This window comes from Seriola lalandi, unplaced genomic scaffold (assembly GCF_002814215.2).
Source record: "Seriola lalandi dorsalis isolate HSWRI2012SDOR001 ecotype SW California unplaced genomic scaffold, Sedor1 jcf7180002053938, whole genome shotgun sequence".
NCBI lineage: Eukaryota > Metazoa > Chordata > Actinopteri > Carangiformes > Carangidae > Seriola > Seriola lalandi.
The window spans coordinates 9,305-21,649 of record NW_019524491.1 but is presented as its reverse complement, the minus strand read 5'-3'; the positions used below and the strand labels follow the sequence as shown (position 1 = coordinate 21,649).

Genomic DNA, 12,345 nt, shown 5'->3' with positions numbered 1-12,345 from the left:
GGGGTCATAACACACACACACACACACACACACACACACACACACACACACACTTAACTCTTGAATGAATGAATTACTGAGAGTAAATATTAATTTCCACCATTTTCAAACAACTGAAATTTTAAGTTTAAAGCAACAATCAAAAGTCGTCATGTGGCTTTAATTGTCGTCTTCATTTTGTTATTGACAGGTAGTGTGTGTGTGTGTGTGTGTGTGTGTGTGTGTGTGTGTGTGTGTGTGTGTGTGTGTGTGTGTGTGTGCTTCAGTTATTTCGGGGACGTCTACTTTTAGCGTCCAGCTGGGACGGGGCCGTCAGAGCAGGGCCCAGTAGGCCAGGACGCCTAATTACAGCCTGGCGTCCCACAGCCCTGCTCTCCTTATCAAAACATGGAGTCACCGCAACGCCGCCTCAACCCCGCCTTACTGATACACACCGACTCTCCAGGTGAACAGGCTGACCTTTGACCTCCTGGCTACAACTAGAGTGTGTGTGAAATCTGTGTTTTCCAGTCCGTCAGCACAGTGGCGTGTTAAGAAAAAAAAAAAAACCTCAGGGTCGTCTGGCAGAAAAGCTCAACCTGACATCATCCAGCTGCTCCGGCCAATCAAACACATGCAGACACGGGGGCCGAGCGCTCGTTTAGACCACGGGGTCCTGAAGATGGACAGCTAGCTGGCTGAACAAAGGCACTTCCCCACAGCGACTAAAAGATGACAACAACAACAATCTTTATCAGCAGCGTGAGGATCTGTAAGTTTCAGATATCCGTCATTACAGAGGCTTCAAGTGATGAAGCTGAAACCTCCTCATCTTCACAGAAGAAAGATGGAAGATGCTGCATGTTTATACTGTCCCTGCTGACACCACTCTGTAGTAGAGTCAGGCACATCAGCCAGGTAAATACATCACCTGAGGATATTAGATTTATTGACATCTGTGTAAATTAGAGTTGAAACAACTGCTTGATTAATCGATTGACAAAAATCATCCACAACCGTTTTTATAGCCGATTCATTTCCTGCTTCAAAGATCCAGCAGCGGTCGGGTGATAATTTGTCGTCGTTCTGTCTTGTTGTTTATCTTGTTGATGATTTTTGCCATGAACAAGCAGCTCTACTTCCAACAAAACCTGAACCACAACCTCACACTGCGTTGAATTCCTTTCCTCAAACTGGTCTCTCAGCTGACTGAGGGTCAGTCAAACTTCAGTTTAACAGTGACGTTCAGTCATTTCGGACTGTCGTCACTTTCTGTGTCGGGTTTTACTTTGACGCGCTGCCACAAGGAAACTGACATAACTTCAAGTTAAAAGTCTCACACTTTAAATGTGCAAGCCAGAGATCTGAGGCGTGGAGCTGGTCAGCATCAGAAGTCTCGCCTCCTGTCGTCTCCTCACTTCCTCCAGCTCGCTCTAATGGCGGCAGATACAGACCTAGCATCAATATTTTACAGCTCAGGTCCTTTTAACAAGCCGGGACCATAAAACTCATCTGCTGCTGCTTCCTGCTTCAACATCTTCACTGCTGCTGATTTCAAACCGGAGCTGAAGCTGCTCCACCACAGACAGGACTGTACGTACAGGGTGAAATGAAGCGGGACGTCGTGGAGGGATCGAGTCCTTCTCCTGGATGAAACCATGTTGAAACTGCAGGCAGGGCTCCGTCTGTCGACTCTGCCCAGTTTACACAGCAAACAAGAACAAACTGAACCATCGGGGACGTTTCCCTGTGATGGAGGAAGAGGCCGCAGAGACTCTCAGAGTGAAGACGTCCTGGTTTCCCCACAACCCCAAACATCACACCGACTTATCAATAAATACTACAGGTACCAACAGACAGGCTGATAATCCATAGTTACACTAAATATCTGACTGGTCACATCCTTCTGTTTCTATCTCTACGATAAACTGAACAACTTCTACTCGCTCTGACCTCAGAGTAAAACAGCACTGCTCCCATTCACTCTGCTTATACAATCAATTAACAGCCAAGCCTCTGAATCAGACACTCTGATTGGCTGTGACAACACCAACTGGAGCCTTTAGCAAGGTAGAATTGAGTGACTTTAGACATCAGGAGCAAAGATGGCGGATGCCAATCGATCAACTAACACAAAGACCGAGAGCAGCAATGCGCCACACAAACGGTAAAACTCCTCCAAATATTTCCTAACTTTGAGTTTTCAGTGTAAAGATCGAAGTCAGTGACTCACGCTGACGAGCAGCAGCTTGATAGAAAGCGCTGATTCTTTAGTTTAAGGAGAAAAAGCGGCAGGTCTGTAGCTCAAACGGTGGCGGAGTAAAGACGCTCTTAAGACAACGTGATATTTGGAAGTTCTCTCGCACAGGTTTAAGAGTTTAAGACTTTTTAGTCCAAATAGTCCCAGAAACTAAACGTAGGAACGCACAGGGACCTCAGAGTGTTTGTGTCTGTTTCCACCACGTCTGCAGCAGCAGGCAGATTAGGCAAATTAGACCAATAACGGATTAAAAAGTGTCTGCGTGGTTTCTAACAACAACAGAGTCCTCAGGGTTTTTCTTTGTGGAACGGATGTTGACAAAAAGGAGTCGTGCAGGAATGGAGAAGGAAATGCAGGATTCCTGTTCTTCTGCATTGTATGAAAACTTAAAGATGTTTTTCCATCATTCTCTCACCTTAAAAACCTTGGTCAACAAACCGACAACGTTAGTCCGGCTCTCAATAATCTGATCTAACGTGAACACAACCTTAAGACAACACAACACCTGTGTCAAGTGACCGACTGCACCAACGTTACAATGGCGCTGGTCATAGAGCTGCTTCAGGCGTGTTCTGGTCTGTAATGGACTCAGTCTTCACACAACCATGACTGATTCTACATTGTTTGAAAGCTCCATGTCTCCTGATTCTATCTGTGCAAAGCATTTTAGGATCTATATCACTGCAACAGCTGTGACACAGGATTGGTTCAGACTTGTGGCTCCACACTAAAGATCCAACTGGAGGCCATAGATTCACTTTTTAAGGAGGAGAGGGGAAAAAAACAAACGTACATTTCTACCATGTTTGTGCCTCTAACTTTGGTTCTGTCTCTTTTACTCACTCTGATTACTTAGTTGTAAAGTTTAAGGAGTTTCCTTTCAGAGGAGACCAGCATCAGGGACCAGGATTGTGTGTCTGGTTACATTGAATTACATTTTCAAATGTTTTAATTTGTTAAACAGCCCAAAAGATTCAGTTTACGATACAAAAGAAAAGCAGGAAATCTGAGACAGAGATTTTATCATTTCAGTTATTTTTTAAAGCAAAAAAACCAAAAACAATAATCTCTGGTTTCAGCTTCTCAAATGAGAGAATTTGTCGCTTCTCTTTGTAATAACTGACAGTGAACTGAATATCTTTGGGTTTGGGACAAAACAACTAAACTTAAAGAAGCTGTAAGTGGTATTTTCTAGACTAATGTAATGCCAGTTCAAAAAGCTCATGTGCTTTTAAATAAACCTAACCTTTTCAACTTTCCTCCTAAAAGTGTAAAACGGTGATACTTGGTTCTGAGGTATCGATAAAGCATTGTTAGAGATCATATGATCAGTTTATTGGTCGCCCTCCGACAGTAAACGCTCACATACAGGAACACTGACACCTTCACTCGTTTGTTCTGCTCAAACTTCAGCGGCCGACTGACGTTCGCCTCTTATCAGGAGCTCTGACAGAGTCATGCTGAAGGCATCCAGTGTCACACCACAACAAGTCAGAGCAGAGCAAACACGTACACACACACTGCGTACTGAGAGCCTGTCATTACACACACACACACACACACACACACACACACACACACACACAGTCAACCTGCTGTAGGGTGTGTTATGACAAAGACATGAACTGTGCCACATTTCACACATTTCAGCACTTAACTCCGTCTCACATACACACCAGAAGCCTGAATGAACAAGTCCACACACTGAATTACACCCCGATAAAAGGTCTGATGTTGGGCTCCAAATAATGATTAATCTGCTGATTATTTTCTTGATGAATCACATGGTTTCAGTTATAATAATAATACATTTCAGAGGGTAATCTCTTTACACCACTAACATTTGTTTGGCAGTAGTAGTTATTAGTTGAACTTATAAGATTTTACATAAAAAAGGTGCTGTATAATTAACATATGATGCCTTGTCATAAATTCAACTACCAAACTGAATTTTCATATCATCTGATAATAGTGAGGATCACATTACTTTATTTACTTTATTTTATTCATCTTGTAGGTTCCTCTTTTAGTTCTTGTGGTTAGGGGAGCTTTTTTTGTTTATTTATTTCGATAATGTGGAGATAATGTAAAACAGGTTATCTAGCATAATCATAATCAATATTTTTTTTCTTTTAAAAATATAAACTAGCTCTACCTCATTAACTGTGACAGCAACATTATACACATTAATGTAGTATTATTGGTCAGTGTTTACCATCTATTAATATAATATTTAACAGCACATTACTCATGAAACAGATACTTGTACTTATTATTTACCTGTCAATATTTGTGTACTTTTAGCTAAGGATCTAAATACTACTTATGATACTTTCAGCTAAATATATCACTTTATATTCTGATAGTAAAAACTAACTTCACTGAGGATTTTCTGATTTAATTCACAGTGTTTCTTTTCTAATCTAGAATACGTTACGTTTACTCTTATACTGGAGTATTTTCACACCTAACTTTTTGTACTTTTACTTCAGTTTAAGAACCTGAGTACTTCTTCGAACTCTGCTAGCCACCAGCTAACTTAGCTAGCGTGACAAACCAAAATGGCTGCATGTGGATATTAGCTGACCGTCAGCTGGATTCACTTCTCCTTTACCAACATCTGACGTCCCAAATAAAAGTGGGGGGGCTACAAACCTTTTAGAAAATCAGAGGAAAGTGACAACAACAGTGCTACACCGCTGTAGCTAAAGGTTAGCTTCAGTCGAGCTAACTGTAACCCAGGGAATTCCGTTATTCAATGACCCGTTAGCTTTAGCCGCTAGGTTACAAACATTTGGGTTTGATGTGCGGTGATTTTTCACTTAAATGTAAAAATGGAAACGTATAAATGTGACACATTTCCTGGTTAACGTTGTCAACTTTCTTTTCAGCATCCCTTCGACTCGACACAGTCCCCCGGTTGTTGTTGTTGTTCTGAGGCTGATAGGCATTTAGTTCTAAATTAAGCTAAGCTATGCTAAGCGGGCTAACCTGGAGCTCGGCCCTCTCCACCTCCCAGTGCGCCCGCTCCATCTCGAACCGGGCCCACTCATGCTGGATGTAGTGCAGGATGCCGGGGATGGTGTACTGCTGCTGCGGCCGAGGCAGCTCGTCCGGTTGGTGTGGCACCATGACTCCTCCACCGCCACCGATCGGCGGATTAGCGCTGCTGTTGCTTCCCGGCTGCTGCTGCTGCTGCGGCGGCGGAGGCTGTCGTGGAGCGCCCGCTCCGACCCCTCCTCCTCCGCCGGGGTGCTCATCCATGTTTTTTTTAATTTTTTTTTTTTTTTTTTTTTTTTTTTTTTTTTAGAAAAGTAGAAGGAAAGTCCCAGACAGCAGCGGTCCACTAAAGGATTCCCTTCCCCCCTGAAGCCAGCGCAGGCTCCGCCGCGACGTGAGAGGCTGGCTGCCCCCGGAGGGCTGCGGTGAGAGCGGCTGGTTGCGGACGCGGTGTCGGTGTATGGGTCTAACCGGCCGCCATTACTGCTCTCTCTCTCTCCCTGGATCCGACGAGGGGGGGGGGGGGGGGGGGCCCGGCCGCGCTGCATGACGGGACACATCATCCTGATTTTTCCCTGTCATCCAAATACATTATGTCTCATTCATCGTGCGGGGAAAAACGTAGGAAATCCCAATTTCTAATCCTGATTTCAAATCCCATGACTTGCTTATAAACACATACAGAGAGATATAAACACCTTCCTCAGTCTGGACAAACCATATTACACTATTACACCTCAGGGGTTTTTACCTGCCCACTGTGACCAGCGCAGGTGGTAGTGATAATGACCCTGGTTTGACAAAGACCAAATCAAACCAGTAGAAAACAAAAGAAACAGCAGAAGAGCACACAAAGTAAAACCATACAGAAGCTACAAATTTAGATAACATTACATTTAAATAAATAAACAGAACTGCAAGCATCAGGCTGCAGGCCATCACACAAAGTCCAAAATATCGAAGGGCTGTATAGGTGTAGGGCTTTAAGAGCTGTGAGAATCAGGATCTTAATAATGCCACTTGGGAATAGACTTTAAATCCTCTATAAATAAATCCTCTTTACCTCAAATTTTAACAGTTTATTTCCCGTGTTATTTGTTTTTGGCTGTCTATGGCAAACAGTAATAACGTTAGGAAGAAAAAAAAACGGTCTGAAATCTGGGCTTAACACTTAAACTCTTATTTACTATTTGTTCTGGTATCCGTAAACGCAACAGTTCAGGGCTCAACTGAGCATGCGTTAGACATGCTAACAGCTCTTGTTAGCTTCCTATCGCTGGAAACGGAAACTTCCCTTTTGTTTCATTTTTATTTAACTTTAATTTGACTCATATTTGACTTTCAGGTTCTGAACCAGCGAGACGCCGCGATTAGATTAAATTAGAACAGATTATAACAATTGAGGCTATGACTGAAAGGAGCGAACAGCAGTTAGCCTGCGGTTGTTTTTAGCCCGAGTGATGGGGCTCGTTTAGCCGCAGTTTAGAGACAAGCCGCCGGTAAGTCAAAGAAACGTTAATATCGTTAATAACTGACACACGACACAGTTTAACGGTCATATATCAGAATTAAACTACATTTAAAAAGACGTTATTAACGGTTGGACCACGGGTTACATGTGTGATGCCTTCAATAGCTCCTCGGACACCCCAAATAGAAGCCGTAAACGCAGCTTCTCCGTGTGATAAAGTTTAGTTTATTATGTGACCATTTGTCTTCAAATGTCAAGTGTTATAAATATATAAAATCAAAAATCAAGGCTTCATTAAAAAACATGTCCCCATCCCGCTTTGTGAATATGTTTATATCGACCTTTAACAGTAAATGCATAAAACACAGGAAATGTAAATGTAGGATTTAACAGGTTTTGACCATCGTAGTATCAGTATCATAGGATATAAAATAAATCTGCTGAGATTATTATAGCTGCAACTAACAATTAGCCTACTTTCATTTTTATTTAATCTTCTGATTATTTTCTTGTTATTAATGGATAAATTTGTTTATAACACGTCAGAAACAGTCAGTACTGCTCCTGATCATTTAAGGCGGAATAAAATCGTCTGGTTCCAGCTTCACTAATGTGGGACTGTGATGCTTTTTTTTTGAGTCTTATAAAAATAACAAACTGAAAATCTGGATTTTGGACTTTTAATTGAATAAAAGGTATTTGAGCTGTGGGAAACTAAAATGTGCTATTTTTTTACTTTGTTCTTTAGATGTTCACTATCATTAGGCGATTGAAAGAAAATTAATTTACACGTATTTTTTTATAATTCATCACTTAAACATTTGAACATTTTCATTTTTCAAACAAAAACTTTTATGTGGTTGCAGCTTCTCAAATATGAAGATTTGCTGTTTATCTTTCTCATATGTAAATGTACATTGAATATCTTTGGCCTGTTAGTCGGACAAAACAAGCAGTTTGAAGACGTCACTGTGGCCTCAGAGAAACTGAATGATATTTTCTCATATTACATATATTATTGATTGATTAATAATAATAAATAATTGGCAGGTGCAGCCATCGGTCGAGTCATAGACTGAACGTCCAAGGTGACTTCTTCAGATGTCCTGTTGACCAATGGTCCAAAACCCAAAGATCCAGTCCACTGTGGTTTTTACTCTGAGAAAAGCAGGAAGTCTTCATTTTACTGAGGCTGAAAACACGAGGCTTTAAAGGCTACAATGAGCTAAAAACAGAGACAACAGCTTTGGAGAAAATAAAGAAAAACACCTGCGATGATTCTCACATTGTTTGTCTTGTCTGACAAACCTTTAAAAACCTGAAGCTTTCCAGTTAATAATTCTGTGTTTACCTGTGGCCTCTCGTCACAGGTGTCAGAAGACTCTAAATTCCAATTATATTTTCTCACTGAACACATCTTCAGTGTCAAAGAAGTTAAAGTGGCTGGTTTTCACACAAAAAAGCAAAGATTAGATCTTAACACTTGTCTTTAATCGATTATTAAAGTAGCTGCTGGTTCTTTATCCGTTGAAGGACCAACTGCTGAAGTGACGTTTCAGCTCCGTCCCTCTGGGTTTCAGGCCGGCGTCCGATCACAGGATGATCAAGTTCGTGCTGATGGTGAACCGGCAGGGCCAGACCAGACTGTCCAGGTATTACCATCCTGTGGAGCTGAGCAGGAGAGCGGCGCTGGAGTCCGACGTGGTCCGCTGCTGCCTGAGCCGCAAGAAAGACCAGGTACCTGAAGTACACACGAGGTTTAGGTTTGAAACCGGTGTAAAAACAGCGGCGTGTTCCCTGAACTGCTCCCGTCTGTTTCCAGTGTTCGTTCGTGGAGTATAAAGACTTTAAACTGGTCTATCGTCAGTACGCCGCTCTGTACATCGTGGTCGGAGTCACAGACACAGAGGTGAGGCGTAGCTATAGAAACAACAATGAATAGATAATAAAGTTACATTGAAATAATTGATTAGAAACAATCAAACATATTGGAAACAACCCGAGACTCTAAAGATTTTTTAGCTGCAAATCTGAGATGTTTGATTTGAAATGTTCAGTGTGTGTTGTTGTGTGTTGGGTTCATTCATACACTGTGTGTGAGTCAGTGTGTGTCCTCCGGTCTCCCACAGAACGAGCTGTCCATCTACGAGCTGGTCCACAACTTTGTGGAGGTTCTGGATAAATACTTCAGCCGAGTGGTGAGTTCACTGCCGACACAACTGAACACGCCTCCTGTCTGTGCACACCTGTCTGTGCACACCTGTCTGTGCACACCTGTCTGTGCGAGGAGCAGATACACGCTGATCAGAGTTGAGTGTCTCTGACCTGGAACAAAGTGATGTGGAGCTTTTTATAGAGAGAATGACGGGATGAGTCATGGCGGGAGACGACGGGCCCCTGTGGGTCAGAGGCCCCGGGGCCTGTTGACTAATCCGTCTATGTGTCATTAGGGTTTAAATCAAAGTGTTTATATGTCTAGGTCAGTGGTTCCCAACCTGTGGGGCGGGGCCCACTGGTGGGCTACGAAGGTACTGCAAGTGGGTCGACAATTCATTTGATAAACAGAACAGAACAATTTTGGTGAAAAGATGTAAATAAAAAAATTAATATATAAATAATTAATGTTTTTAAATGTTTTAAAGCAAACTGACATTTAAAATGTTTAAAACCTTTTTTTCTCTCATATTAAAACAGTGATCAGTCAATGACAGGAGCTTCTGTGTTGGACCACATCACTTGTCTGATCTCTCAGTCTGATTTAAGATAAACGATTAAACGATCACATCGATGGATAAAACCAGAGACTCGGAAAGAAAACAGATTTATTCTCCTGTGTTGTTTCGGGGTCGGACGTGAGCCGTCAACATTTTTGAGATGAAGTGGCCATGAGTTGGAAAAGTTTGGGAACCGCTGATTTAGATAAAAAACAACTACACACACCTGTGTGAACATCTGTCTGATAATCACCTGTGTGTTTGTTTCCCAACAGAGTGAACTGGACGTATCCTTGACTCTGATCACATCACACCGATACCAAGTGTCAATATATTGATTATAGAAAAGGCTCAGTTCTCTACAGGAAGTGAACGAGTCGTGTTTAAGTCTCTCGATGTGTTTGTCAGTTCTTCGCTGTGATGTTGTCGGAGATTTAACGAATAATCACTGAATGTTTTCTCATTTAAAAAACTTTATTTTACATATTTCATCTTTTATCAGTATTCTAGATTTTACATTTTAACTCTTGCTTCTCAAACGGGACCGTGTTCTGTTTCTGTTCTAATGATCACAAAGTGAATGTTTTGGAGTCTCATGACGACGTTTTATAGAAGCAATAATTTCTGCAGATGCGTTTGTTTTTGTTTTTGTTTGGTTTCCTTGACTCGACCTCGTCATCAGATCATGTTCAACCTGGACCGAGTTCACATCATCCTGGACGAGATGATCCAGAACGGACACATCGTGGAGACCAACAAGAGCCGAGTCCTCGCTCCGCTCACCGCCCTCGACAAGATGGCCGACGGCTGAGACCGCTTTTCGTCGTTCCCAGGAAACGATGTCACAGACTTTTCCTCACATGAGCAGGTGGAGTCCGAAGGACTGTAAACTGCCGGGAATCAAACCCGCAACCCTGTGTTACTACCGATGTTCTAATGCCAATAAATCAATCAATCACTAATATTTAATATCAGTCTACTGACCAGTGATTTACTGAATGTAACAAAAACATCTGGATCCATTTCATCTATAAACTTCTGTCTAATCTGTTTCATCTATTTCTATATTAAGTCTTCTCCTTATCTTAAGGAATCACTTCAAACTGAGGAGAAGAACTTCAGGTTCCTGTGATTGTATCTGAACCTCAACACGTCATGAAGAACCTGATGGACCCTCAACGACCAGGAATTGATTATGCTTTTATAGAATTGATCGGTTTGATCAGTTTCTGATTTGTCCGTCTAGAGGTGATCACTCCTCGTTCCTCTGCAGTCAGTGATGCTCTGTGGTTTGATGCTGCAGAGAGATAGAGGCTTCTTTAATGGCAGCAAATCAACGGTCTCCATGGAAACAGTAGTATTTTACTGCTGTAAAATCTCTTTCACTGTTGAAAATGCCTCAATTTTTCCCATAACTAAGGAAAACTTTGAGGAGATTTTGTGCAACACCCTTCAGTAACTCCCTCAGCTGAGGAGAAATTAAACCTTATGTGAAACTTAAGGTGTTTTGTGCCTCTGGAGTTTAAAGAGCCACTTCACAGGATTTAACCAGTCGTGGTTAGTTTCTCTCAGCTTGATGATGATGATGATGATGATGAGAGTGTGGAGCTGGAAGGACGATGATGAAGGACTCCCTCCACAAACCACAGGACTCCATCTTTACTTCATACTTTGCAAACATTTTAATGATTATTTTTTTGGAGCATACACATTTGAAAATATCTGTTTACCTCAAACTGCAACTTGAGTTAAATAAATGTTTATAATATACAAAGAAAATACAAGGGAGAGCAGAGCTTCTTACGCTTTTTCTGTTTTCTCTTCGATGTGCCTCGCACTCGACCAGTGTTTCTGTCTCTATAGCTTCATTGTAAAAGAAAACACCAAATGCACTCTGACCTTTGACCTTTTACAGCCGGTCAGAAACAACCCGAAAACTGTCGCACACACACACGGAAACGAAAAGCAATAAAACAAAAAATAAAAACAAAAAGGAGGAGGAAGAGGAGGAGGAAGAGGAGGAGGAGGAGGAGGAGGGGGCGGGGCATGATTGTGTGGAGGAGGAACCGAAAACTGAAGCTACGAGTCAAACCAGGCGCTAAACTGAGAACAGAGAGGAGGGGGAGGAGGAGGAGGAAGAGGAGGAGGGGGGTGGTCAACACGCACGCACACACGCGCACACACACACACGCGCACACACACACGCGCACACACACACACACACACACACACACACAGCAGCCAGCCTGCAGAAACCAGCAGCTGCTCAGGTGGGTGAGGAGGAGGAGGATGTCACTGCTGATGAAGATGAAGGAGACAAGTGAAGGAGGTGTTAAGGATGCGAGGAGACAGCACAGCTTCTTTCATTTCCTCATCCTCCTCTTCATCCTCCTCCAGCGGTCAGTCGCTCGGCTGGTTTGGATTGGCTGGCTGATCTGTCAATCACGCGGCGGGTGGCGACAGACAGAAGACTAGAGGAGCATGCTCAGTGCGGTGGCGGTGGCGGCGGCGGTGGAGGAGCAGGAGGAGGAGGTCAGTTGAGGTGGAAGCCTTTCTCCATGGTGGCAGCGAGGAGACGCTCCCTCATGATGTCCTCAGAGGAATATTCAGGAAGCTTCAGGTAGTGAACACACGTGTTGACTGATGGGTAACTGGAGTCTGTGGCGTCGACCTGAGGAGGAGGAAGCAACAGTCACATCTGGATCATCAGAGAAAACATTTATCTGAAGAACAGGAGGAAGAGAAGAAGAAGAAGAAGAGGAGGAGCAGCTCACCTTCCTGACGATGGTGAGACGGGGGTGCAGGTTGGCCAGGCCACCGGGGGGCAGCGTGGAGCAGCCGGTGGTGAACTGAAGGAAGGCTTTCCTCTCGTCAGACGACATCCCACACAGAACTCTGACGAACCGCAGGAAGCCAGGACT

The 12,345-nt window shown here is 43.0% G+C and overlaps 3 protein-coding genes across 7 annotated transcripts in view; 1 reads left to right on the top strand and 2 right to left on the bottom strand.

The window, feature by feature from the left end:
- LOC111652297 (striatin-3-like) overlaps positions 1-5,614 on the bottom strand; it is a 12,024-nt gene extending 6,410 nt beyond the window's left edge. Inside the window, exon 1 of the mRNA XM_023402521.2 lies at positions 5,231-5,614. Coding sequence (XP_023258289.1) covers positions 5,231-5,503 — 273 coding nt within the window. The 5' untranslated portion in view covers positions 5,504-5,614. The remainder of the gene's footprint in view (positions 1-5,230) is intronic.
- Positions 4,927-10,393, top strand: ap4s1 (adaptor related protein complex 4 subunit sigma 1). 5 transcript variants are annotated; one of them, XM_087172985.1, is made up of 6 exons: positions 4,927-4,950; positions 8,291-8,447; positions 8,533-8,619; positions 8,840-8,908; positions 9,700-9,711; positions 10,107-10,393. In XM_087172985.1, exons 2-6 carry the CDS (start codon positions 8,310-8,312, stop codon positions 10,233-10,235), a joined length of 435 nt encoding a protein of 144 aa, XP_087029111.1. In that variant the 5' UTR covers positions 4,927-4,950; positions 8,291-8,309; the 3' UTR covers positions 10,236-10,393. The 5 variants fall into 5 exon arrangements, with proteins under 5 accessions (XP_087029111.1, XP_087029109.1, XP_023258286.1 ...); XM_087172983.1 differs by lacking the exon at positions 4,927-4,950 and adding an exon at positions 6,450-6,738 and having other exon boundaries at positions 8,244-8,447; XM_023402518.2 differs by lacking the exon at positions 4,927-4,950 and adding an exon at positions 6,452-6,738.
- Positions 10,394-11,082: 689 nt separating this feature from the next.
- LOC111652296 (E3 ubiquitin-protein ligase HECTD1-like) overlaps positions 11,083-12,345 on the bottom strand; it is a 10,561-nt gene continuing 9,298 nt past the window's right edge. Inside the window, exons 18-19 of the mRNA XM_023402519.2 lie at positions 12,199-12,343; positions 11,083-12,095 (exon numbers count right to left, since the gene is read on the bottom strand). Coding sequence (XP_023258287.2) covers positions 11,958-12,095; positions 12,199-12,343 — 283 coding nt within the window. The 3' untranslated portion in view covers positions 11,083-11,957. The remainder of the gene's footprint in view (positions 12,096-12,198; positions 12,344-12,345) is intronic.